General features: G+C 44.3%; 1 protein-coding gene across 1 annotated transcript; it reads left to right on the forward strand.

Annotated features, from left to right (window-relative positions):
- The first annotated feature begins 2,652 nt into the window (after window positions 1–2,652).
- LOC108920725 (glutamate receptor-interacting protein 1-like) lies at window positions 2,653–27,446 on the forward strand. Its single transcript, XM_018729714.2, has 23 exons — window positions 2,653–2,829; window positions 5,894–5,968; window positions 8,430–8,565; window positions 8,868–9,013; window positions 9,684–9,767; window positions 10,355–10,430; window positions 11,183–11,328; window positions 12,101–12,248; window positions 12,363–12,541; window positions 13,488–13,637; window positions 16,554–16,740; window positions 16,824–16,969; window positions 17,677–17,757; window positions 19,275–19,344; window positions 19,713–19,858; window positions 20,148–20,292; window positions 21,052–21,244; window positions 22,035–22,224; window positions 22,356–22,497; window positions 23,856–23,967; window positions 25,333–25,557; window positions 26,345–26,491; window positions 26,703–27,446. The coding sequence occupies exons 1-23, from the start codon at window positions 2,775–2,777 to the stop codon at window positions 26,937–26,939; spliced, it is 3,216 nt and encodes a 1,071-aa protein (XP_018585230.1). The 5' UTR covers window positions 2,653–2,774; the 3' UTR covers window positions 26,940–27,446.
- Window positions 27,447–27,564: the final 118 nt, after the last annotated feature.

Genomic DNA, 27,564 nt, shown 5'->3' on the forward strand with positions numbered 1-27,564 from the left:
TTGCAGCACCGTTCTAAGACCTGTGTATCACACAAAAGGGCATAATAAAAAAGAAGCCTTATCACACCCGGGAGGAGAAATTTAGATTTTTTTAAAGAAACTAAATGGAGCTCCAGGTTTAAAACAGCAATCTCTAGAAAGCATCTGTGTAGCAGCACCGGAGTAGTCTGTCTAAGTGTGTTGTCGATGTCATTTGTGTCATTGGCTCAGCTCTCCTCATCTATAGTTAATCTATGGGTTGCTGATACAAGGCTGTGTAATTTGCTGTCCTCTTTTGAAATACTTTGGTTGATGTAAACTGAAAACTTTGAATGTAATTTAGAGAGGATTAGAATTCGGAGAATAAAATGTATATAAACAGGAGGACTACTTTGAAATTGAGTGAAATAAGGTGGCTTCCAGTTCAAATGTACAGCATGTTGCGGAATGGATTTTGCCGGATTCTGCACTTCTCGCTCCCAACCACTAGGGGTCACTAAAAGCAGGGCAGCGGGTCCCCGTCACTGCAGCAGCGCTGCACCAGATGTCCTGCAGGATGGTGGACCTTATGAGCTCTTATGTGTTGCTGCATTTCATTGCAAATCTGTGATACTCTAAGATATATTTGAAAGTAGCTACCTTGCCAAGACTGGTTAGTGTTTTAACTGTCTTATGTTAGCCATCTGTTGGTGAGATGCACTTTTGATTTTGCAGAATTGTACTTCTCACTTTGGGGGAAAGAAGCATTTGCTAAATCGGATAAATATAAATGTGAATGATAAAGAACGCTGTTGGAATAACTGCTACTCTTTAAGGGCCGTGAACTCGTTCACTTTTTTCGGTTATGGGAATGTTGGGATGCAGAACTACAAACTGAATGGCGAACCATTCCCTCCCGTGTCAGCGGGGAAATTTTATTTGTAACAGCTGCTTTAAGGGGAGCTACTTTGAATAACAATTGGAAATCCCTGAATTAATCAAAAAGAAAGGCATCAATAATTCCATCTTGCATCTAAACTGGGTATTAGACACCTAGCACGTGGCCCAGAAAAAGCGGCTGTATTTTGGTCTTGTGAACTCGCTCTACCATTCCGCAACAGTTTTATCATTATAATGTTTTTTTATTTCCTTCTTTTATATCCTGTGCTCCCTGTATGTGGTTTATGATGATGGTTCTATTCTGGCTGGATATTTGCGGGGTCTGCTTGCAGCAGCAGAAGGTGAGACTTGACTACAAGGTTACGCATTCAAGATGAAGTAGGACTATAAAATCGAACCCTTTCCTTAAGGAAACACTTACTCCTCCTAAAAAATCAATCCTGATATAATACTCTAACAGTACCTGAGCAGCACTGAGGATGCGTACATGTGCTAGTGCATAAAAAAAAAAAATTACCATGTAGTACACAATACGTGACCCGGTTTTAGAATTTCAAGAACTGCATCTACAGCTCTTTCTAAATAAAAGCACTTGCTTGAGACATGGCCAGTGCACATGCAGGCGACACAGAAGCAGATTTTATTTTCTGAATACAGCATCATTCCAGAAGGCTCCTCCTCCCACCTTTTGTGCAGGAGGCACCTTCAGATGCATCGCAGCAAAAAGGTGCAGAGGCTCGACAGCCTGCTCGTACCTGTGGGACACTGGAACGGCCCGCTTTCTCCTGGGCCTGGAACGGGTTGCATCCGTTCACCGCGCCGCAGGATGGACCCCGGGCACAGCATCACTGCAGTTCTCAAGATCACCGCTCTACCTGTGCACAGGGAAGCCAAAAGAGTATTATTACCACTATGGCCTAATGGGCACCAGTAATCTGCGAGGCATATAATACCAGTTAAGGGATCCCTCTTCTTGTTGGGCTCACTGGTCCTCCATAAAGGCCCAGTTGCAGGTGCAGCAGAACAAGGGATCCCTACACACGTGTCTCCATAGATTCTGTCTTCGAGTCCTTATATACTGTATGTATCTTTACGGAGGAGTCACTTTTCAGAAAGATCTTCGCAGGGTTGGAGCTGAAGCTGTGCCAGATGCTCTCCGTGTCACAATGCACACATAATAAAGTGTCTCGAATGAGATGTTTTACGCACCTCGTGTCTCGGACGGACAGGAAGAATCGAGAGCTCTTTTCATGTTTTGCGGCTCTGGAGCCGACTAATTTTATTTTTCTGAGCATGAAAGAAAAATGTAAATGTGACTTTTTGAAAGCAAGGCCAGCGTTTAATGGAAGAGTGGCGAGCAAATGAAGCGGATTAATTATATGGCGGTTCTGTGTGAGAGCGAGCGGTGGCTGCGTTCGCTCCTCTGATGAAGTCCCTTGGCTTATCAAAAAAAAAAGAATCCCACGTCATTATACAATGGCGCAATTGGTTACAATATTTCCAAAGCTCAAACAGGAGCAAAACTAATATGATTTTTTTTTTTAATTCGTTAAAAGAAAGAAAGAAAACGCGGACGACGAAGACGCAAGCGACGGCTCCTCGCGGTCGCGCAAGTTCAAAGCCGCGTTGGACGTCGCAGCGCGAGGACACGCTCGCGCTCCCCCCAGTCCGGCGCTTTTTTTTTGCGGGGGGGGATGTGATGTGTCATTACGGCGCCCCGATCTCCTCTGTGCTGGTAGCGGGAGCGAAAGGGGAGCTGCGCGTCAGCTTCCGAGCCTCGTCTGCGCCGCCGCCGCGTCGCTCGCTCGCTCGCTCGCTCGCACGCGCTGTGCGGCTGCCCGGTGGGAGTGCAGCCCAGCGGAGATGTGCGCGCGCCGCCGCGGAGTCAGCGTCCGAGCGGAGCCGTCGCCTCAACGATGATCGCGCTCTCGTTTAAATGTCGCTGCCAGATACTGCGGAGGGTCAATAAAGGTACGGCGCATCATCTCGTACATCTTCTGCAGCGCGAAGGCTTCGCTGGCGTTAATAACCGCCGAGGCTTCGGCATGAAACTGCACCCGCAGCCAGGAGTGTGTTTGCGGAGCGCGGGACGGCGGGGAGGACATTGGCTCTTTGAGCGGAGCTACCTGGCAGAGGTGCGGATGGATGGCGGCGCGTCTTGTCGCGTCGCCTCGGGCCCGACGAAGCGCTCGAGCGTTTCTCTCGTTTGTGGAGCGCATTAATATTAATGAGGAGCGGTTGCGGGGATGCTGTGGCAGCTCGCGCTGATGCTGCTGCTGCTGCTGTTGTGTGTGTGGCGCGCGCGAGTGCGCGAGAGCGGGACGGAGGGGAACGTCGTGGAAACTTTAAGGACTCAACGGGTTCTCTTGTGTTTCCTCGATGAATTTCGCATGTAAACTGTACGTTTGTGTCTAGTCGTTACGCGACGGCGTTCATCAATCATTTTGGCCCCGTTTTCGAGTGAGGCGTGTGTAAGAAGGGCCGCGGACACGGTGACACACTGCAGAGCGCGAGTCCCCTCAGAGACCCGAGAGTCCCACTCACTGACGTGTTTCTAGCTGTTAAAAATGCCTATTACGTATTCGCTTTCCTGTCATTTAAGTATTAAAACACCATTAATTTGTTACTTAAACACAGCAAATAACTGGAGACTAGTTTCGACAGGAGACTCGACGTTGAGAGACTGAACAGGACGTCGCCGAGTACCTCTCCCCTGTCTGTGTGTGTTTTTCTCTGAACATGTTCAGTGAAAAATGTAACGTATTTTACTATCATTGTCACTGTAATTCCGTTTTTTTCTATCAGAATAAGAGTGGCAGTGTACCGGACAGGCGGTTACCGTGACCGCTTCCGACTGTCCTGTCCGCCGAGGGGAAGTTAAGAACAAGTCTGAATAAACAAAAGGAGCACTGTCATCGCGTTTTTTTTAATCAGATCCGTTCTTATGGAAACCGTCTTAATGCAAAATTGTTATTAACTTGTTGGGACAAATTGATTCGATGTGGATGTCCGGTGGTAAAACGCACGGAAATGCTAGTCGTTGCTTTCACACGGTCTCCTGGCGCTGTGCCGCGCGCGTCGTCGTGCGCTGGCGGGTAACTGGCACGTGGCGGAAGGCCGCGCGCACCTCTCGTGCTGCATGCGTGGTCCGGGCTGCTCGGCAGTGTACTGCTCATGGCGGTTGAAGGTGCTGCAGTGTGGGTGGGGTGGGGGGGTCATCTGCGGGGCACAGCAACAGCTGCAAGCCCTTGTTCAGGGCAGGACAGTGGCCACCTTCCGTGCCCTGCAGCCCTGGGCCCACTGGCCTTCTGGTGATGCCAGCAAGTGTCCTGTTATTCTATTAAATTTCATGACCCCCCCCATCTGGCTGGTGAACTCATGAGGAGAAAGTGTAATTCACAGCCCTGCGTAGGAAACACATATCTGACCCATACTGCTACGAAGGTTTAGGGTTATAAAGCAGGGGTAAAACTAGCAACAAGAAGTTAAAAATCCCCACCTGTATTGTGGAAGTATGATTATGAATTTTGTTTAAAATACTGAATGGTTCATCAGATTTTATTTTAAACATAGCCATAGGCGCGGGAGCCATCAGCAATTTCCTTATCCATTTCACCGTTTAACTTTTTATTGCAACAGTACGGCAAGAACTTGCAAGGCACAAAACGTTCGCATGGTTCATTATATTCTCTCTTAGTGCTCTGTACAGAGACGGTAGGAGATTCTGTGTAAATCATCTTTCGGAGCCCATATCGTTATCTTTTATAGGCCATTAATGTTTTGGGGGCATTAAGAGTGATTGGGTACCTGTGTGGTTTGTGATTGCTTTTCCTCAGGATTTTGGGATGTTTAATGCACTTTGAATTCATACGCGGTGTATTCAGGGGTGATTGTTCGGTGTGAATTCATAGTGTGTTCTGCGGGATGTATAATTCAGTTTGTGATGAGCTCCTCACCTCCTTCTTTCCCTGAGCTGTGACTGGGTGCGGGGCTTTTTTGTAGCTCAGCTATATGATTGACAGACACCTGACCAAAGACATCGATCCTCAACCTTCATGACCGTCTCCGTCTCCTGCTGGCTGGTTTTGGGAAACAGCAGCTGGTGTAAGTTCAGCCGTTCAGCCCTAAAGAGAGATGCTGTCAAGGGCAAAGCCTTTGCACCGATCAATGGACTGCAATATGGATGACACACTTCACATCCTCCCTTGTGGGTCGGAGACATGATTGTCTGACTTACAAAGACTTTGCATTTACATACCTGGTGTGTAAGCATTTGCATTTGCATACCTCATGTATAAGTCTCTGTTTCTGAATTTTGCAGGCAACTCTTTAATATGCCGTTTGATAGAAGTAATGTATTCCTCAGTTTTGAAGGCAGCGCCTGCTCAGTAAGCACTGTGCAGCTTCACTTTCTTATCTGAACCAGATCTGGTATTGTTGTTTTTCCTCTTTCCTTCATTACCCGAAAGGCAAGGTATTTTATGTAATTTTCTACTTCCCTTGGCACAGCATGACCTGAAAAACAGTTGGCCACCGGTGGCTCTATTGGCAGCTAATGCAGTAGACCTGGGCTCTTGGCACAGAGGTGCTCACTTACATGTGTCTTTGAGAGCTGCCGGTGTACACCTGCACAGGAGGCAGGCTGGCACGTGAAACAAACTCAAACACTGCAAAAGATAATTTCCGTAATGTGTTCTTGAGGATGTTAGGTGCTTTTGGAACTTCGGGCTATAATTTCGGTCTTGTGCATAATACTGGCATTCTTCTAATGCTGAGCCGATTCAAAACAATCCGCAACCCACATCCTGCTGCTGAGAATACCACATTTTTGCATTAAAAAGCACTTTCATTGTATAATTTCCCTGGGGAATATCTTGAGTGAAATTATATGATGCACTGTGTGTCAGCTGCAGATGACAGGAAGTGTACTTACATTTGTGTGTGCTGCTAAGAACCCAGATAGTGTGCGTGTGTGTGCATGCGCATCCCATAATCGATGTCTTCTGATTGGCATTGGCTTCCCTCTGCTCCCCAGATGAAGGGCCGTATTCAAAGCTGTCCTCCAGGCCGGGTGATGGAGGACTGTCCATCAGGAGACAGAGCATCCCAGGTAAGTCCTTCTAAACTGTACTCCCTCATTTCTCATTGCTCATCCTCATCTGTCCTCACCCTTTTCACTTGGGCTGTGATTATTCAGTGGATGACAGCTGTTTGCAGCTGTGATTCTAGCGAGGCCATGTCAAGAGAAGGAGCTTTTGTTTTGAAGACCATCAACGTGGCGAGTAACTAGAGTGGCATTTCCTGCCTTTTTTCCTTCAAAACCGTAAGAACACAAACACATATATTCCCTGAAAATATTTATATTAAATATTTGTTTATGGTTCCAGTAATTTAATGCGTAATTACTGAGTTTCATTGCATCCAGCAGTTTAATTTGCTTAATTTACAAAGAGAAAGTGATTTGTTTGCAAGGTGAAAACCAAGGAGGATAATTGGCTCCACTTAGGTGTCAGAGGTCTTTAAACTTATCTATTACAGCAGTTTGTGTTCGTCACCGATGACTTGTCAGCAGTTTATGACCTCAGTGATTGATTAGTTTGCATCGTGCGTAAATATGCCATTGCTGTGGAAGTCAGTGTAGTTTCTGTGACCATCTAGCTCACCTCAGAAATGTTTTTATTTAGTGCAGCCACTGAATGATTTTTCACTGAGCTGTTCACAGGATATTCAGGCTGTGCGATGGAGGCGGAAGTCTGGTGTGTTTCGGCCTGATAGACTGGACCATGTTCAGCGAGTGCAATGTCTTCTAAGCCTTCAAAACCTTTTCTTGATTGTGAAGGCTAAAAATTACGTGGGCTATTGGCCTAACTAATTATATTGACTATCTGTCCAATATCAGCATTTCCCAGACTTAAAATTTTCTCGGTTAAATTGCATACTTATAAACTCTTTTTTTAACAGTTGCGAAGTGCTTTCTGGTGTTGTGTATGCTGAATAATTTTGTGGTTTGCAGTTTGACTAATCCTGCTATCATTTCCATATGTTTAATAATTTCAATTTAAGCATGCAGACAGATGCACCTTTGATGTACAAACCCTTGTAAAAGTAGGCTGATTGTATTTTGTTATGGAGTGTAACACCAGGAACATTGGGAAAAAATTAACCTCTTAGTCGCTGCCCTTAGCTGTAATAGACGTTTTGTAGTACTATGTATATTTGCTTTACTCATAAACACAGTACTTTCAGAATCATTGAATTTTTCCATCTTCAATCTGTTTTCCAGAATCCAATTATGTATGTGTTAGTGTAACTTGTTCAAATGTGTAAAATGCATTGTGAAAAGGGATTCAGTGTTTTTAGTTATTAGGTTGAATTTTGGATATAACAAGGGCGGAGATGTTGAAGCAAGACTATTTTGTCATTCCTAATATTTGTGTACAACTTCATTGAGTACTGCTAATATTGTTAATATTTTTTAATCCCAATTACTGACAGTTTATGAATTAAAAACACACAGAAGGGTTAACACCCCATGAGTGACATAACTCATTGAGCTTTCAAGCACAGCGTGTATCAAACACGAGTGCCCTTGAAAGTTTGCACCAGCTGTGTGACTCTTCTGCAGAGAACACCTCAGTGTGCTCTTCTGTAATGCTCAGCATGCTGAGCTGGTATGTTAAACGTGGCCTGATCAGAGGCTACCTCATTTAGGATCCATCTTCATACCAGGGCATTTATAGCATGTTGTCCTCTCTTGCTGCTCTCTTTAATCTTTGGTCCCAGTTAGAGGTATTGGTCTGTTCCATGTAATGTCTTGTTACTGAAAAGCTTCCTCCAACCCTATACACGTAGAAATTTGCATAATCACGCTCCTTCTTTCTTTTATGAGTCATCAGTGTTTTTTTTGTGCAGGCTGTTTTCTGCACACCAGTATTTGTAGAAAAACCTTTTGACCTTATTCCTTTTCCAACACTGTTGTGAACTTTCCGGTTACACCAAAATACTGGGTGGGAACACATGGGGACTAACGCCACAATGTACCACAGTGTACCACAATGACCGGCTCACAGGCGGTACTTTAAAGAACAATAATGTGCCACAAACACATTGGGTAGGTATGAGCGTTACACTTTACTAGGCTTATAAAGATAGGACACTGCTTGTAGGGGTATGAATGTTAGACTTTGTAAAGTTGATTATCTGATATTGTATTGTCGCCTTGGATAAGATTCTGTGAATTAAAGTTTAATAATAATATGTTAATTATGCATAGCAAATTGCATTATGGGTAGGAAAGCAGCTGGTGAGTACTGGGGTCATGATTACTAGAGTTTGAGCAGTGGTTCACTAGTAGAAGTTGGGTTATAACTGTTTAGTGAGGTGCTGGTTCAGAGTGCTTAATGAGAGCTGGGCTATGACTGGCCAGTGTGTGTTTTGTTGTCGCTGGTTAGTAAATGTTATGCTGCAGTTTGCTGGTTAGTGATGACTGGGTCGCTACTTTTTAGTATTCTCTTGACCAGTGTGTGGATCATGGAGCTGAGAGAACCGCCTGCTATCTCTTCCAATCCCAGAGGAACTGAGGGGGACTAGCTTAGTGGAGTTGATGAAGAAAGAAGGCACCACTCTGGGCCTGACTGTTTCCGGTGGCATCGACAAGGACGGGAGGCCTCGTGTTTCCAACCTGCGCCAGGGAGGCATAGCGGCCAGGTGAGATGATGCCAGATGTGAACGTGTGATTGTGGGTTTTACTGTGTTTTTGTTATTGGTAAAGTCCTGTAGTGTGTGATCTGTTTACAATGATTTTCTGTGGGCCAAGTATTATGACTAGTGGCCTGGCATTTATAGAGGATGCAGGGACATTATATGTCCTGAGACTGGAAGAGTAACATACTCACTCTGCATGGAGAACAGAGGACTAAAATGCAGTATGTCTGTGTCTTTGCTTTACTTTCTCTCCAACTCCCCATCTCGGATTGTCTCTGTCTCCTCATACCTTGCCCTTGATGCAGGAGTGACCAGCTCTGTGTCGGAGACTACATTAAGTCAGTCAATGGGATCAATTTGACTAAATTCCGTCACGATGAGATCATCAGCTTACTGAAGAATGTTGGGGAACGGGTGGTCCTGGAAGTGGAGTATGAGCTGCCCTCTGTCTGTGAGTGTTTTTGGAAGGCAATTTACTCCATTCTTTAGCCCCCTAAGCAGACGTCAGGCTTGAGATCAGAAGAGACTCAGGGGCAAAAGATAATGGTCCTTGTCCTATAAGGTTGCACCTCTGTACGGCCAAACATCATTAGTCTGACTGCGGTATAGAATAGGGCTGCAATGTGTGATTGTTTCTGTCACCATCCATCCATCGTCAACAACTGCTTGTCCCAAGCGGGGTCGCAGCAAACCGGAGCCTTACCTGGCAACACAGGGCTCAAGGCCGAAAGGGGAGGGGACACACCTAGGACGGGATGCAAGTCTATTGCAAGGCACCGCAAGAAGGGCTTGAACCTCAGACCTGCCACACCGCAGGCACTGGCCAAACCCACCACACCACCACACCACCACAGCCCCCCAGTGATTGTTTCCTTTCTGTCTAATTATTTGCACGTATAACATGCCATGAACTATGTTGCTCTGTTATCACAAACATGTCAAATTGGTCCTTCAGTTTGATTCTTTGCTTCCCTGGTTCCAATATGTGGGTGATGGGAGGAATATAGCAAATGGTGTGGGAATGTAACATATGTATATTTTGATTGGTCAATTTCTGTGCTGTTGTGCAGTTCTGGAGTTGGATTTCAATGTAAAGTCCAATCACCTCTCTTTTCTGACAGCTGTGCAAGGAACAGGGGTAATGTTCAAAAATGTGGAAGTTACACTGCACAAAGAAGGAAACACATTTGGGTTTGTATTAAGAGGTAAGTGTATGCTGCCTGGCAAAGTTGTTTGTGCATTTTCATGTACTTTTATTCATTAAGCAGACATTTTTCTCCAGAGTGATGTACAGTTCAGAGAAAACAAAAATGTGTGACACCATCAAGTGACAATGAGAATCTGGCAGATTTGGAAAATAGAATTCAACAAATTGATCTTTCTGGGGTTGGACACGTTTGTATTTGTAATGTATTCACTTGTAAGAAAGGAATTTTTTATTTGTTTCTTGCTGGGATCACAATTAATCTTTTCCTTTGTGCTACATTGCATCATACTGTATTTGAATAAAGCAATTAAACAGCAGTATATTGTCAGTTAGATTTTATTCTCAAGAAAACTGTCTCAAAGTACCCGTAGCTACAGTTCATCTTCCGCAGTAAGTGAAAAACAAAAAAAAAAAAAAAAAAACACTTTGCCAGTATGGGAAATACTGCTTTTCAAAACAGAACTTTGAAGACAAAAAAATGTAGAGTTCGAGATCATTCAGAAGTAGTTGCGAGATTAGTTCTTTATACTGACTACAAAGCATGTCTTGGTCTAGCATGTCGCCACTTTTCGTTCACTGCTCCAGGCGGTGCCCATGAGGACAGGAGCAAGTCACGACCCGTTGTCATAACGTCCATCAGGCCAGGGGGCCCGGCTGACAGGTGAGCTCGTCCTTTTAGGTTTTCAGTCCTCTGGGTTTGCCTTATGGGACTGGCTTCTGGTGTGTAGTTGGAATGCCAGCATCTTCAGATCCACTTTGGCTGTGTGCAAGTGCTTGATCCAAACCAGTTTTTCCTTCTGCGGGGCTGGTGATTCCCTGCACTTTCAGACAAGTGTATTTCAGTTAAACTGTACTATTGACCAGGATTCCAAGGCCATGGGTGAAACAGATATATACTTGTGAGGAGATTAGGGGGCCACTGACACAGAGTTGAGAAGGCAAAACAGGACTTTAAAGCTGCACTTAGATTGAAAAAAATTGTTGGTGCGAAATGTCCGTTCTGTTTTTTATGTTAACTGGAACCTTAATGTGAGAACTCTTTGTCAGTCTTTTCAAGAACTTAATGAGTACACAATGAGATGCAGTATTTCACTGTAATGGAAGGTTTAGAATCCTGTCGTGCCGCAGTGTGTCCTCCTTGACATGTAATCAGTAGCCACCCTCGTTGAATGGCTGTTCCTGTAGAACCACTTGTTTTCGGTTTCATTGTAATATGTTGTAGATTCCATTTTCTCTGAGGAATGGCTCTCTTCCTGATGGGGGTACTAATACTAGAGCAGCATGAGAGGCTCATGTGTTCAAAGATTTTATAGTAGCAGTCAGTGTCCTTGAAGTAAAACTGTTCCTGCAGTGTGTCCTGCCCTGTTTGGTGTGCTAGTATGCCCACCTGACTGTTACATTGCTCCCCCACAGGGAGGGGACAATCAAGCCAGGGGACCGGTTGCTGAGCATCGATGGAATACGTCTGCATGGCACCTCCCATGCTGAGGCAATGAGCATCCTCAAGCAGTGCGGCCAGGAGGCAACACTTCTCATCGAGTATGACGTGTCTGTCATGGGTGCGTCCTGTCGGCTCAGGCAGCAGCCTCACATTCTCATTCAGACCCACACACTTTGTGGACTATGTTTGTACATTTGTAGGGCTACACCCTGACACTGCACTATTAATCAGACCAGTATCTTCCAGATGTCTGTCTTACGGACTCTTCTGATATTGTCTTTTGCTCCCAGCCATGCCCATGATACCCACCAACGTGAGCAGCACTCTAACAGTACTCAGTAGCAACACTGTGCCAGCTGTGCTTAGTCACCAACCTCAGCCATTTTAAATCATGAAGTATCCATTTGTTTTCAGTAATTAACACACCAAAGGGTCCCGTGAATCATTTATTCAATATTTTAAGTTGCACATAGTACCAGTTTTCATTTTCTCACAATGTTGTGTTGTGTAATACACAAGTGTATTTATACCCAGTTGTATATCATTCATACTACTTCTAGTATTCTGTGCAAATAAATTTTGTGCAAATACATTATTGTTCCCCCTCTCAGTGCCATGAAAACCATCATACATCTGTTTTGTGCACTGCCGTGTTGCACAGACTAGTGCTGTTGTCTTTATTTGTAAGGTGGGTTCCTATACATTTCATACTGTAACAGTAAGAAAGAAATTATAAGTCCTGGTTTAGTATCTCATTTTGCCCTTGAAGATGTTAATTCCACGTGCGAATACCACATTTGTAAGGGAAGGGGTGGGATAGGGTTATCCACATAGTCTTCAGGTACTGCTGCAGGACTTGACTGTGACTCTTCAAACTGTTTTTTCCTCAGACTCGATAGCGACAGCTTCCGGGCCACTGCTGGTGGAAGTGGCCAAGCCCTTGGGTTCAAGCCTTGGAATAGCGCTATCTACCTCCATGTACTGTAACAAGCAGGTGATCATCATTGACAAGGTGAAGCCTGCCAGCATCGCAGACAGGTAATGGCAGACAGTAGCATGTAATAACATATAACTTGATTAGAAACACCATAACAACTGAGATGTTTGGAATCTGAAATATAATTGACAGAGACTGGTGCCGTGTGTTTGCAGGTGTGGTGCTTTACATGCAGGCGACCATATATTGTCAGTAGATGGGTCGAGCATGGAGTACTGTACGTTAGTGGAAGCAACACAGTTGTTGGCTAATGCTTGCGATCACGTCAAGATGGAGATCCTACCGCACCACCAGACCCGACTTGCCCTCAAGAGCTCGGAGCAGGGTGAGCTTGGTGCTGGAGAGTATCTGTCAAGGACACTTACAGCTCCCTACACTGTACTTCACTCTAGACTGTATCACAATGACAGGTCTGTTCCATGTCAAGACTAAATATCCTCCAAAGCTGTTGGAGCTAGATGTGTAACAACCTACCTAGCAATCCTGTTCCACCGTTGTGTTTATTTAATCCTGGACAGCTTTTAAAACCATTCTGAAACCAGTGTCGTGTTTTGTTTAGGGCCTTAGTATCAGTGGTGTGGGTTAGGATTCTGATGTGTCAATCATTGGTAACTAACCAGGAATTACACTGCTCAAATCAGCTGGCCCTTCTGTTACCTGTCATCATCCTCGTGACTATTGCTTTGTCGTCCTTGCTCTTTTTTTAGTCTCGTTTGTTTCTCACTTCTTTCCTCTGTGACGGCGCTGCACTTGTTCCGGTCTGGTTTGGCTTGACTTGCCCCTCATGTGGACAGTGAAGGTTCAGCGGAGCTCCAGGCCCCTGCCTTGGGACTCCTGTCCGAGCAGCAACGGCCACCCTCCACCCCCACAGCACTACAACACCTACCATCCTGACCAGTCACGGACACAAGCTTCGAGGCACCACAAATCCTCTACAAATAGTCCCTGTAATGTTCCTTTTTCCACTAATGGATTTGTCATTCCCATGTTGTTCATGAGTCTGTGTAGAAGTCCTACATTTGTATATTATTATTTTTTCAAGTTTAGGATTAGAAATTCTTGTATTTTAAGCAATTTTGAGCAATAAACATTAGTCAGATAGAAACTGGGATTCTTAGAGCCATGTCTTTGAGGCTGTTAGAAATAGTGGCTGTTTACTCTGCTTTGGTTGTCAGTGTGTTAATAAGGGGTCCTAGAAGTGGAAGAAGATGGGCTGTAATGCTGGAGAAGGTCTTTCTGCCATAGCTTTTCCTCTCACCTGTGTGCTTTTCTTTCTCTAGTGCTGGGCTCTTCCTTTTCAAACTCCTCGATGAGCGCCTACAGCTTGAGTTCCCTCAGCATGGGTACACTGCCCCGCAACCTGCAGCCACCTAGCCCCCGAACTGCCACAATGCGGCGCAAGCTGCACAAGAAGGACCAGAAGAGTTCCTGTAAGTGTCCAACAACATATAGCAAGTCCACACAGCCATGTGCAAAGTGGATCCCTTTTCAGGCTTTAAAACATAATACAACAGTGTCCACCCCTTCCCCTCCCGAAATAATATCCACCACAGGGGGTCCACAGTCTAGGGCTAGAAGCCATAAAGCCTCTTATTCAGATGGCATTAGTATTCTGTGTTACTCCTGCTTGCTATGAGAAGTAGAGGGAGAATTACATCTTTCCTGGTTCTGTAATTGCGTCCTGAGGAATGTCTGGTGTTGTGCATTGGGCTGGAACAGCACATTTGTCTGCCTCATGTCTCCGGGAGCAAATTACCTCACTGGGGGGTTCAGACAGAGCTATAAACACTTGCCCCGGCCACTCTTCTGACATCAGAATGATCCTTGTACTAAGACACAAATAACCAGTCCCAAGCCAGCAATAAATCTAAAGATGGCCACCCTGCTGAAAATGAGCCCGTTTCAATGAGTCTGAAAATGAACTGGAAATGAACGCTTGAGACTCCTGCAGGATTGGTGCCACATTGCTAAGTCTGTGTTCAGGTGGGAGGATGGTATGAGCTGAGCTCTTGGACAGGCAGAAATCGCAAACTAAAAGAGGTACAAAATCATAACTGGTGAAAAAAGAGAAATCATGACTCAAGTTAGGCTAGAAAAAACAAAATGACATTTCAGTTTGTTGGGAGTTTGCTGCTGGGCTTGATGGACCATTTACTGTATCAGTGTCTCTTTATTTTTTTCCACAGGAAAACCCCTTCCAGTTGCCTTTCCTTCCCTATTCACCAGCTACCCTGCATTTCCATCCTCTAACTCCATCTTCCTCTCCTTCCTTCTTCACTACCTGTTTGACTTCTCCTACCCAACCCATCCTCCAAGTCAGTGGTGCTTACGTGTAAAAAGGGCCACTTGGCACTGATCAGCTGAAGTATCAAGTGATGTAACTGCTGGAGCCGCCATCTTTGGATCTGAAGGTCGCAGTTTCAAATCCCACTTACCACTGTAGTACCCTTGAGCAAGGAACTTGCACTAAATTGCTCTGGTAAAAATTGCCCATCTGTAAGAATGGGTGAATCATTGTAAGTTGCTTTGGCGAAAACTGTCAGCTAAACGAGTAAAAGTAGTAAAAAAACAGAAATGCTTTGTGAACAAAAGCTCTGGATAAGCTTTAATAAGCTTGAGCCATATTTACTCTGTGATATATCAGGCTTATCCCTTTAAGTTGCCTTGGAGGTGGTATCAACTGAATAATAAGAATAATAGTAATCGCCGACATATTTGTTATAAATGGTCAAATGAGACTCAATATGACTACTGAATGTACTTGTACATGATACGTATGCTTTAATGGGATTAACAATAGTCTTGAGAGTGAGCCAGCTTCCCAGTGGCACAATAACTCCCCACTGAGACAGTTATTTACCCCCCAGTTATTGTGTTCTTTTTGAAGCAAAGGAACTCTGCACATCAACCAACAGTTAACACTGTGGTTTTACTTAAGCTGGAATGATGTGAGCTACATATAATGATGTTTGGTCAATATGTCCTGGAAAAGGAGTACACAAGTAAGCAGTGATGCATGAATGTAGTTTTGTATAAGGCTTCCTTCAGTTAATTAACCTTACGTTTACCACTTATGTCTGAGTAGCCAGTACACTATGAGAAAGGACAAGGACTTTAACTTCCTAGAGAAAATTTGTTCATACGACAGGCTGAATAGGATTCGTGGAGCAACAGCAAAAGTGACTGGCAGAGACTAGCAGAGAAAGCACTGTAGCCATTGTCAGTTATCCGGGCTATATTCGACTATACTCCTACGGTGCTGTACACTACTTCACTATCTTTCCTTTGTTAGCATGTATGTTTGACTTCCCTGTGTTGCAATTTCAAAATGCAGAAAAAGCATCGCTGTCACACCATGACATTTTTTGCAGCTTATTCATGTTGCTACTGGCTTCCTTTTGTCTGACACTGCTTAGCTTGGACTGGGTGCAGCAAAGTTTGGGGTGAGCAACTGGTGGCGGGAGGCTTCAGAACAGCTTTCAAATGAGCATCATTGCATTGAGAGCAGGGGAGTGCGGTGGCGCAGTGGGTTGGACCGCAGTCCTGCTCTCCGGTAGGTCTGGGGTTCAAGTCCCGCTTGGGGTGCCTTGCGGCGGACTGGCGTCCCGTCCTGGGTGTGTCCCCTTCCCCCTCCGGCCTTACGCCCTGTGTTACCGGGTAGGCTCCGGTTCCCCGTGACCCTGTAAGGGACGAGCGGTTCTGAAGAAGATGTGCATTGAGAGCAACACTGTAACTTGTTCCCTCAGTCCTGCTGTTGGTGTTCGTAATAAAGGGCTCCAGGGACAGAACTTAAGGACCATACACTTTACTGAACCTCAACATGTCTCAGCAATAAAACTTGACAATAATCACAGACACCGACCAACGGACCATCATGAGGGCTGGACAAAAAGCTTCTGTTTCCGTGGTCTGTACCTTTGACACCCCTGTTCTACAGCATCTTGCTGTAGTTCCCTGAACAAAGTTTTTAATCTGAACAGCATCACTTCTGTACAGTCATAAAATAAGCTAAAATAGTAAGTATGATGCCATGGATAAAATCAGCAGCTAAGCAACAAATCACAAGCAAGATGACCTTGTTGCTCACTTTTTCTCAAGCGATGCTGCTTCCCCTCCTCATTCTGTTGTCCTTCACTCTCACACACCCAATAAGAGTTTGACACATTAAAACAGTAAATGTGTCTTGGGCAGTAAATTCAACAACTTTAGATGTGCTATAAATCCTAGAGGAGAACTCTCTAAAGTCATTGCAGAGCAATTTGCAATGAGTGTCATATTCTTCTAGGCAATGTTTGACTGCTTCAGGTCCGTGTTGACCACCTCCTCTCCTTTTTTGGCCCCACCAGTATCTCTGGCCTCCAGTACCCTAGGCCTGTCTGGTCAGGTGGTCCACACAGAAACCACAGAGGTGACCCTTGTCAGCGACTCCATCATGGGTTTTGGGATCCAGCTGCAGGGCGGTGTGTTTGCCACGGAGACTCAGTCCTCCCCTCCGCTTATTGCCTACCTGGATCCAGATAGCCCTGCAGAGAGGTGAGGCCCCTATGTGTGTCGTCTGTCCCTGTTTGATGTTTCATTGTGTGTGAGCTCTGCCCAGTATTGTCTGCACGGCCTAGGAGTGGAATACTGCAGATTGGTGACCGTGTCCTAGCCGTCAACGGCGTCCCCACAGAGGACAGTTCTTTGGAGGAAACCAACCAGATGCTGCGCAACTCGCCTGTCGGGAGCAGCGTAACTCTGGAGATCGAGTTTGATGTAGCAGGTACATTTCATAATGGCTTATTAAGATGAGCCTCAGTGATTGCAATGAGATGCAAAAAACAGAGTTATTATACAGAACACGTATTATGACTAATTAGACTGATGTTCAGCTGATCGCCAGATCTGGCAGTTGGGTTGGGGTGCAAATGTTTTGTTGTCAACTGAACCAAGACAGTCAGCATGTAGAAATTTGAGAGAAAGAGTAGGAAGAAGGTGTTTATGTAACCTATTGAGTAACTCAGTGGTTGATTGTGAGCAGTTCATTGGTTCACAGTTGACCTTCCCCCTAGGCTGTTGACCTTTTGAGGTGCTTTTGATCAGTCTGTATCAAAATAATTGCATTGCAGTCAGCTGAACCAGAGATTCATCCACCAAAGCTCCCATTTCTCCTGTCTCCAACTGCTCAAACTCCTTGAACCCTTCTCCCAGATAACTGTAGTTACAGTAAATCTGATAATTTACCAGCAGTAAATCTGAAACTCCCCAAAATATTTCTTACAAAGAAGGACACTCGGAATGAATGTATAACTGTGCTTTCTAATTCGGCCTCAGTCATACAACAGCTCTGTAGAAAGAAGGGAATTTAGGCTCCTGAATTATTAATAACCAGTAAGTCTGGGCTGTAGTCCATGATGTCATCCTGGGTCTTTCTGCACCATGTGCTGACTCCTCTTCTCTGATTCCTCACATCTCGTCTCTCACACACAGAGTCAGTAATCCCCAGCAGTGGCACTTTCCATGTGAAGCTCCCAAAGAAGCCTGGAGTAGAGTTGGGCATCACCATCAGCTGTGAGTATACTTGAGTACTGCTCTGCACTTTTCAAAGCCACCCTTAATGACCCCACCTTGCCAAAGCATACACCATGTTATGGTTGTCCCATTAGACTGCCTCACACTGCCAGAGACCACCACTCTCGACTGTTCTAGTACTCTGAAAGCCTGCCTAGCTCTGATGTGTTCCCAGTTTGAAAGCATTGAAAGTTCTCCTCAGCGCCATCTCTTGACCATGGCTGCCATGCTGGCCTGTTCTAACTATAAAAATAGTTTTTACAGTTTTCAGAATTTCAGAATCGGAATTCTTCCCAAAGCACATTTTTGCTTTTGATGCAGCATTTTTAGGGAAGCAGTAATATGCTGTAATGTGTTCAGGGATGTGCCAGAACATCAGATGTAGCTTAGGCTGAAGGTTGCTATGGAAACTGTTAGTTTGAAGCCACATCTGCAGGGGAGGAGCCTGGGGCCCTGTGGATTAACTCTGCTTGGAGTAAAGCTACTTGCATCTTGCTGCAGCTTCTCCCAAGCAGATGCAGTCAGTGTCAGTCCTAGCTATGTGCAATATTGATTCAGGATTCTAGTCTGCAAAGCCACATACACATTACTCACAGCAGAGTTTTTTTTTTTTTTAATCTTTTTTTGATTGTTATAAATACACAATAGAGAGTATTTAAGGTGCTTGTAATGGTAACAGAAAATGTGAGTCTGCCAGAGTATTCTGAAGTGGTCATTATGTGCGCCAGTCATGTTGGAGGGCACTGTATGGAGTTTTCTGAGTGTACAGCTGTTATCCTTCCATGGTCATAATCTTGGTGCAAATAGGAACAAACACTATTACCAAAAATTTGTCATGGTGTGATGAGTGCAAGAGACAGAGTAGTAAGGGCATGGACAAGTAAACTGAAGCTTGCCGATTCATGTCCTGTTCCCTTTTACTGTTACCATGAGGAAGGTATTTATTCTGAATTGTTCCAGTGAAAAACCTAGTTATGTATAGAGATGAGATATTGTACATTACTTTAGAGACAAGCATCAGCTAAGGAATGAATTAATATTAGTTATATTCATTTAGCTCATGTTTTTCTCCAATGTGACTTAAGTTGTTTAGAATGATTTCACCAATTTTTTACAGCTCAGCAACTTTTACTGGAGCAATTCAGGGTTAGTGCCTCGCTCAAGGGTACTGCAGCAGATGGTGAGATTTACATTTACATTTACTCACTTAGCAGACACTTTTCTCCAAAGCGACTTACAATGGATATTATGTAGTGTTACAAGCCCACACACCTTATTCACCATGGTGACTTATTATACTGCTAGATGCACTACTTACAATGGGTCATTCAACCATACATCAGTGAAACGCACTCTCTCTGTGTGACTCACACACTATGGGGGAACCTCAGATTCAAACCTGAGTCCTCTAAATCCAAAGGCTACGGCTCTAACCACTATGCTACCTTCTGTCTATCTTAGTATTAGTTACAGTCGTACTAATAGTTAATTGTAATTTGTCTTTCTCCTGTTCTCAGCCCCGTCCAGTCGGAAACCAGGCGATGCCCTTATTATCTCTGACATCAAGAAAGGTAGCATGGCTCACAGGTAGAGGATCTGTCCATGTATCAACCGCCGGGTTTATTACTGTTCTGTATTACGTCCTTTGGTTGAATGATGTATTCTAGTTGCAGTTTTGTCCTTACTGAAGTCCAAGGTCCTTCCTGAATGACACCTATTACTACTCTATGTTCCCATTAAATTAGTCAATCTCAGAGAAAAGTGCAGCTCAGATTGATAACCCACTTACATCATGACACATTGCTTACCTCTGACAAGGCCACAAGCTGAGTCTTTAAACGTTTAACAATGTAAATCAGTGTTCTGTTTCCTCACCTTTTTCCTTTATGCATGCATGTATGCATATAATATAATGGTAATACACACATTAAACATGTACATGCACATATCCAAAGGACGGGCACATTGGAGATGGGGGACAAGCTGCTGGCTATTGACAACATTCGTCTGGAAAACTGCTCCATGGAAGATGCCGTGCAGATCCTACAGCGCTGCGAGGAGCTTGTCAAGCTCAAGATCCGCAAGGATGAAGACAACTCAGGTATGGACGAGAGATTGTCTTGGGGAAGCGAAGGGGCATTTCCTGTTGAAGCTGTAAGGCAGTCTTGTCAAGGTGAAGGTGCAGATAATCAGGAGACAAGTGGAGATTGCTTGGCTCTGATTTTGGTGTGTGTATCTGGGTTTGGAACATGACACCAGTCTCCTGTTCAATGCATCTTATATCTGGAGTTTGTACTCTGCTGTCAAAGTCTCAGGAATTCTGCTGTCTTACATGTCTGTTCAGTTCTAAATCAGCTGGTTCTGATGACCTGGTGCTGTGCTGTGTTCAGATGAGCAGGAAAACTCTGGAACCATTATCTACACAGTAGAGCTAAAGCGGTATGGAGGTCCACTGGGCATCACCATCTCAGGCACTGAAGAGCCTTTTGACCCCATCATCATCTCCAGTCTGACCAAAGGAGGCCTGGCTGAGAGGTAAGGAAAAGCACCCTGCTTGAACCACTGAATGACTGAGCTGGACACGGTCAATATGGTCCATGTACCGTAGCATTGCTCTGGATCTGGGGGGTACCACTTCTGTAATGCAGAATGTAACCAGTCCTGAAGGTTGCCTCGGTGTTAAAACATAAAGGTACCCTAAGTATCCAGGTTTGCATGGATGCAGGGACAAAAATACAGAGCCTGTTTTAATTTTGAATCTGAGTTATTGCTGTTGCTTGGCACTAATAGTCCTTACGCTGATCCCAGCTGCCTCTTACTCTGACCCTACCCAGTTTTTCTAGTATTGTTTTGAATGAAACTTTGACACACACTTCCTTCTTCGATTGTACAGTGGTGCACAAAGCTAATTCATTCCCATTGCCTGTGTGAAGAGTTATACACAGTTGGATAAGCAAATTAGATTTACAAGGTGATTTTAACAGATATTAAAATGGTAACAAGGATATTAGCTATTGAATAGCTTCTTCTTTCACAAACACATTATTTTAGCTGTTTATGAACTAATGTTACGAGTTTCTAAAAATAACAGGCAGATTGTGTTTCTCCCTGAGCAACAAATTGACTGCCAACAGAACACTTTGGACTTTTTTTTTATTTACATGACGTATGGTATTTTGTGTGCAGATCTGTTTCTGTCCAACTGTGTTTTAAGTACAGCTCAGGGCTTCCAGCTCTATGCAGTCTTGTTATTAGCACCTCTATTGATCCCACTGCTCCTCTTGCGGCCAACAGGACTGGCGCCATCCACGTGGGCGACCGCATCCTCGCGATCAACAATCACAGTCTGAAGGGCAAGCCACTGAGCGAGGCCATCCACCTCCTGCAGGCGGCTGGGGAGTCCGTTACACTACGCATTAAGAAGCAGGGAGATTGTGAGTCTCTACAAATCCTTCAAACATGTAAAACCCCCCTGCAGGCTGTTTGTGTCAAACACTTCAGTTGGTCGTCACTGTCTGTATTCCAGAGTTTTGTGCACCTGCTTGTTATTGCTCTTATATTGTACAGTCGATTGGATGAAGCACTCAACAAAACATTTGCACGAAACAGCTCAGTTGGAATTTGGTAATGTAAACCAGGCATTTCAGATTTAATTTTAGTTCCAAATGAAAGGATTTGAATAAATCATCAATTGTCCCTACAGTTGAACAATACTGGAAATTATTATACATATAAAGGGTTTATTTGATTTAATTTTTTCATCGGATTGATACATTGTAGGGGGCAATGTTTGTTTATTTCACCTTTGTGAATGTAAGAATTGTGTGCAGCTGTTTCTTGGTCCAGCTATTAACCTTACATTTACATTTACCTTGATTCAATAGCAGATCCTTTACTCCAAAGAAACATACAACTCAGAGGAAAAAAAATGTATTTCATCACCAGACAGCGATATAGATGCAGTTCCCAGATTCTCAAATTAGTCAGTTAACAAAATACCACTAATTAATTAGCAGACATTACAGGGCAAGTACCTTGCTGAAGTTTACTACAGCTGGTGTGGGATTCCAACTTGGTTCTTTGAACTCAAGGAAACAAGTCCATCCACTCCACTATCTGCTGTGCCTTTAAACATCTGCAGTATAATTCTGTGCAGTAATGTTTTTGTACATAATTTGAGAGAAAAATAGACGTGGGAATAGCGATCGCTCTGTGGTCGAGTAACACCAGAAATGTCCGGTTCTGTTTTCACTATAGTGCCGAGTCCTAGGTCCCAGTCTGGCCGCATGACTGAGTTTGGTGATGTGGAGGATGAAGTCCAGACCACAACAAAACCAGGCAAGCTCTCTGACATCTACTCTACCACCGTGCCAAGTGTGGACAGTGCCGTGGAGTCCTGGGATGGCTCCGCCGTCGACTCCACTGTTGGTGGTCAGGGTGAGACTGCGAACAACCCATACCTCCATGGTACTATAAAAGTTACACCTGTCCTAATTGTGTTGCTGCAACAACATTTGTATCAATTAGCTAATGCTAATATATTGTATGCGTATTAATGTCTCAAATTGAGGTGTGTATGTCCGTTGTGGTTTGGACAGCCTCTGGGTACAGCCTCCCCAGCCCCGAGGGGAGGAGCAACCAATCACAGGGCAGCGGGTTGCCTGGAAACAGTCGGAAGGATCACTCCTTACAGGACCTGGGGAGAAGTTATGACGAGTGGGAGCGAATCACCATCAGTGGGTATGACCTGCATGTGGGGTCAGGGCTGCAGGGTTCCATGATTCTGATGAGGAAAATCTCAGGCAAGTTCCAAAAGAGTCTGTGTCACTGCGTGAGAAGAGCGTGCCATAAAAATACAGTATATTAAATCGAAATGTATGAGTATGGTGGAGTGAAACCCTGAGTACCCCTGCCTGAAACCAGATTTGCCCCATATCCCATACTTGTGCAAGAACTGTGTGGCAGCACTGGAAAGTGAAATACAACCCAAACTTATTACATGGACATAAAATGTTGTCTGTTATGGAAAAAAAATTGTTTCTAGCAAGTGGGCTTAGTTGCGATGCATATCTTTGAAGTTTCTTCTTTCTTTGTTCTTCAAATCCTCATTCTACTTTTAGAACTTGCCCGTACATGGTTGTGCAGTACTGTTTGAATTGGGTCAGTACTAATTTGAGAGCATCGTGTTTTACCTGGAAAGCTGATGAAATAATCAGCACCATTATTGTGTTTAATTTATTAGCCCTAAACACCCTTATCGAGAGCCTCTTACCCTCCTATGCCTTGCAAAATACACTCACAGCAGTACACATAGCTCATAGTTTTACCAGAGATTCGGTCTTTCTTAGGTCTGGAATAACAGATCTGATAATAGGTTGTTGATCTTTATTTTCCATTTGTTCTTAGAATGATATTCTATATTTTTAAGTATTTTTATGAAACTTTGGTTTCCTTATTTGGTTCATTGAGAAAACCCAGTTTAATTTTGAAAGCAGTTAAATATAATGTTACATTTATCTGACGCTTTTCTTCAAAGCAATTTGCAGCGTTAAGGTATTTACAATTATTTATCCATTTATACAGCTAGGCAATTTTACTGGAGCAATTTTAGGGTAAATACCTTGCTCAAAGGTACTACAGCCAGAGGTGGGAATCGAACTTACGACCTGTGGGTCCAAAGGCAGTAACTCGAACCAAGCTAACAGCTGCCCCCTGTGACCTGTTTATGGCCAAATAAATATTGTTTATTTAACCATAAACAGGTTTCCCCAGTTCTGTTTCAGTTGTGCATTTTTCCTGGTTGGTCTTGAGTGTTGCATGACCTCCAGTTCAGCTTGTTGTTGTGACGGACTAATTCGCTGCTCATTTCTGCCTGCAGATCTGCCACGCTGCCCACTGGCCGTATTTCAGACAGCAGGTCAGGCACAAACCAGAAGCCTGTTTTACAGTGATTTTCTGTGCATATTCAAACATGCATGCATCTCTGAATCCTTCCAGGTTATACAGAGAATGTGTCCCTTATTTCTGTGGCCCTCTGTGTGACGTCTGCCTTTGGTCAGTTGTGACAGGTTTTACTTTACTCCACACTGTCCTTGCAGGTTCTCCATGGGCCATGACACAACAGAGCCTGACCAGGAAGAAAACTTCTGGTCCCAAGCCTTAGAGGACCTGGAGACATGTGGACAGTCAGGAATCCTGCGTGAGCTGGAGGTAAAAAGGGCAAAGTCAGTAAATACCCTACAATGGATCAAACAGCATGACATCTAGTAGTTGATGACCCTTGTCAGTGACTGCTTTGCTCTCACCCCTTTCCTTCCTTTCTGTTGAGTCTTCCCAGCTGGATGGTGTCACTTTCTCTAGATTTGTATAACATTGCTTTTCTTTCTAGGACAAGCCAGACAGGCTTCTGAATAAGAGAAACCTGACCATCTTGGTACCCTTTTGTTTTGTGCTGCTTCTCTGCTTGTAGCCCTGCAACATTGCTCTGCTCTGCCATTTGGCCCCACCATGTTGGCTATGTTGGCCTGCTGTAGCTTGCTGGTGGTTGTTCTCTCACAACCAGAGTGCATTCTGGTACCCGCACATGTGCCAGATATGTTCTACCCACCCGTGGCCCTGTAGGAAAGTCAAACTTTTTTGTAACAAAATCTTCCCCAGGTCTTTATTATATTTTTTGTGCTGTATTTTCTGCTTTTATGTCTGGTTTTTGTGCATCAGCCTGGTGAAATTAGCAGCACTTTGATATTTTGTTTTGCCCTTCAAAAAACTCATGCAATTTGAGTTCACATTCTGATTTATATAGCTTCTGGTGAATGTGTTTACAAAAAAGAAGCTTACAGGATGTGCTACCTTAATCAAGGGTTACTTGTAAAGCTTTTCGAGTGAATAGATAATGGACTGATATGAGCATGGGAGGTAGCCCAAAGCATGATGGGAAAACTTATGCCGTCATTTGCCTCATTTGGCTTTGATAGCACGTCAAAATGCAGGCAAGCCTTCAGAATGGAGAACGTGGATGGTTTTCAGGTGCAGATATAACAACAGTTGAAAGAAATCTTAGGATCTGGACATTTCCATGAATGTGTATTGCTTGTGAGATCTTTTCTGTGCTGATCAAGAGGAAGCTTGCAGGATATGTGGCTTGAATCAAAGGTTACATGTAAAGCTTTTCAGGAATTGGGGTAATATGGCAAAAAAGTTCCATGATTCCAAAGGATTCTATTACTAGATACGCTGTTCTTTTTTCCTCTTTCTTTAACATAATTTTCCTACCAAATGCATTTACACAATTTACCGGCTAAATGCTTCAACATTTTTCTTTCTGTGTGTGCCTACGTACCAGGGATGAGAACTGTATTCCCCAAACACATGGAGCCCCTTGAAGAGTGGAAAAATAAAAATGTCACTATCACCCAGCTGTGCTCATATCTTCATCCCTATCACTTCAAGGGATGTCTTTAAATATTGTGTTGTCCTGCACATCCCTTGTACGTGTGTTTGTGAGTGTGTTTGTTTCTGTGTACAGGATGCCTCAGTAAATTCCTTTGTCTCTCTGATAATGCCTACCCCCACCAGGCAACCATGGCAGGCAGCACCCTTAGCTTAAATGAGCCCCCATCCCTGCGTAGCCATCTGGGTCGCCAGGCCAGCTTCCAAGAGCGCAGCCCCAGTCGTGCACAGTATACCCAGGCTGGTCGCAGCTATACACTGCCTAGTGATCCTACCCGCAAGGCCTTGGCCGCAAGGATGACAAAGCAGGAGGTGAAGGATGCGTCTCCTACACCTGTGGAGTTACACAAGGTGAGTAGGCAGTGACATACAAGCTTCCCTCTCATAAACAAGCATAATTCATTTCTGAATGTCTGATTGTAAAGTCTACTCATAAAATGAACTCTGAATTACATGGGAAAAATAAATAATGTGTCCCATAACCCCTCTCTACAGAACTAGTTGGATAGTATCATTTTCAGTAACAGAATCTTAAATCGCACAAAGTCATGTGTAGTGGTATTGCTTTCCAGAAGAGTTCTATGTATTTTCTCACTTTCTGTTTTAAACTGATAGGTAAGGCATTCCTTTATTTTTTTCATTTTTTTGCACTTCATTTAAAACCTTTGTGGTAGGGCTCATCATTATGATGATTTCCGAGAGATGCTTGCAAGCATGCCTATGAGACAAATGAGATGTGCAAGAGACCCCATGCCAAGCTGTGGGGGCTTCACACCTTGCATGATGCTCAGTGTCACAAAGGCTCATAATTTCAACTGAAATCTCTTATAGCATTTTACTTAAAGGTAACCTTATAGCTTGTTATGCAGATTTTACGCTACAAATTCCACGTGTTTGATAGTGCACGTTCTCGTAATGCTTCTTATGCAGCTGAAGACTGTTGTGATTTAAAATGTGTAATTGAGATTTCAGCATCTCATTTTTTTGACACAAGTGACATACTGGAATATGCTTTGCTTTCTGAAATTAGAACAAAGTGACAAGGGGCTTACACACTGACCATGTGGTTTGGTGACCCCCCCCTCCACTGTTCTCTACAATGGAGCCCTGAACCTATGTCCTCTCTGGCTCTGTCCAGGTCACGCTGCTCAAGGAGTTGGGCATGGATGATTTTGGCTTTAGCGTGTCTGATAGCCTCCTGGAAAAGGGCGTGTACGTCAGCAACATTCGCCCCGGTGGGGCAGCTCAGCTTGGGGGACTCAAGACCTATGACAGGCTGCTTCAGGTACCAGCAGTGAGGGGCAAAATGGACTCTCTCTAAGTATACCTTCCGAGCACAACAGTCACTGACGTCATCCAACCTCTGAGCAACGTAGTGCTGGCTAATAGCTAGTGCTCCGATACAGGAAAAATGAAAGTATTACACTCTGATAGCTTAAGTAAAGGCATTGAGCCCAGCTGGGTCACAATGTTTGTGGTTGTGTTCTTCCATCTAGATCAACCACGTCCGAACAAGAGACTACGACTGCAATCTGGTGGTTCCTCTGATCGCTGAGTCTGGAAATAAACTGGACCTGGTGATCAGCAGGAACCCGCTGGCCTCCCAGTCACATACAGAACTGAATAATGTGGCTGCAGAAGTGTCAGTGGACTGGACTGAGCCCAGTGAGCTGGGCAGGCAGAACCATGAGCCTGTGGAGGGGGAGGCTACTGAAGCAACTCAGACTTTATAGCAACGGGACTGGAGCCTACGGACCAGTACTGCTCCCTATGGTGCTAACATCCCTGGAACGGAGATCCAGTGTCCAGGCAGTGTCTCTGTAGGCCCAACAGAGTTGGTTTGGACTCAGCCTGTTTCCTGAAGCCTGCGGTAGACAGGCTTGTGTTTGTACCCTTTAAACAACCAGAAGAACAACCAGAAGGACCCCTAGTATGAGGAGAAGCATTACAACGACTGATACAGTGCCATCCCTCCTTTTTCATCCAGATGGACAGTAATAGTTAACAGCAGCTAGAACTACATTGTTTACACGTGATGTTGGATGTGCTTGTGCGTACGTGCGGTGTGCGTTCATGTGTGTACGTGGGGTGTGCATTCATGTGTATACACATGAATGTGCGTTTGCCAGGTCCTCAGCTCACCTACGCCTGAGGACCGTTGTCCCGGAGTACAGCAAACGTACACAGCACCTGTCAGACTCTTATTTTTGTAATTTTTTTTTTTTTTTTTTTTTTTAAATTAAACAAACTACAGAGAAGCTGCTGTAAGTCTGGACCAGTAGTGTTAGAATGTAGTGGTAGAAGTTTGCATCCAAGAGAAACCGTTCGACATGAACAGCAACGACACAGATAACCAAC

Source organism: Scleropages formosus, chromosome 21 (genome assembly GCF_900964775.1).
Source record: "Scleropages formosus chromosome 21, fSclFor1.1, whole genome shotgun sequence".
Classification (NCBI taxonomy): Eukaryota; Metazoa; Chordata; class Actinopteri; order Osteoglossiformes; family Osteoglossidae; genus Scleropages; species Scleropages formosus.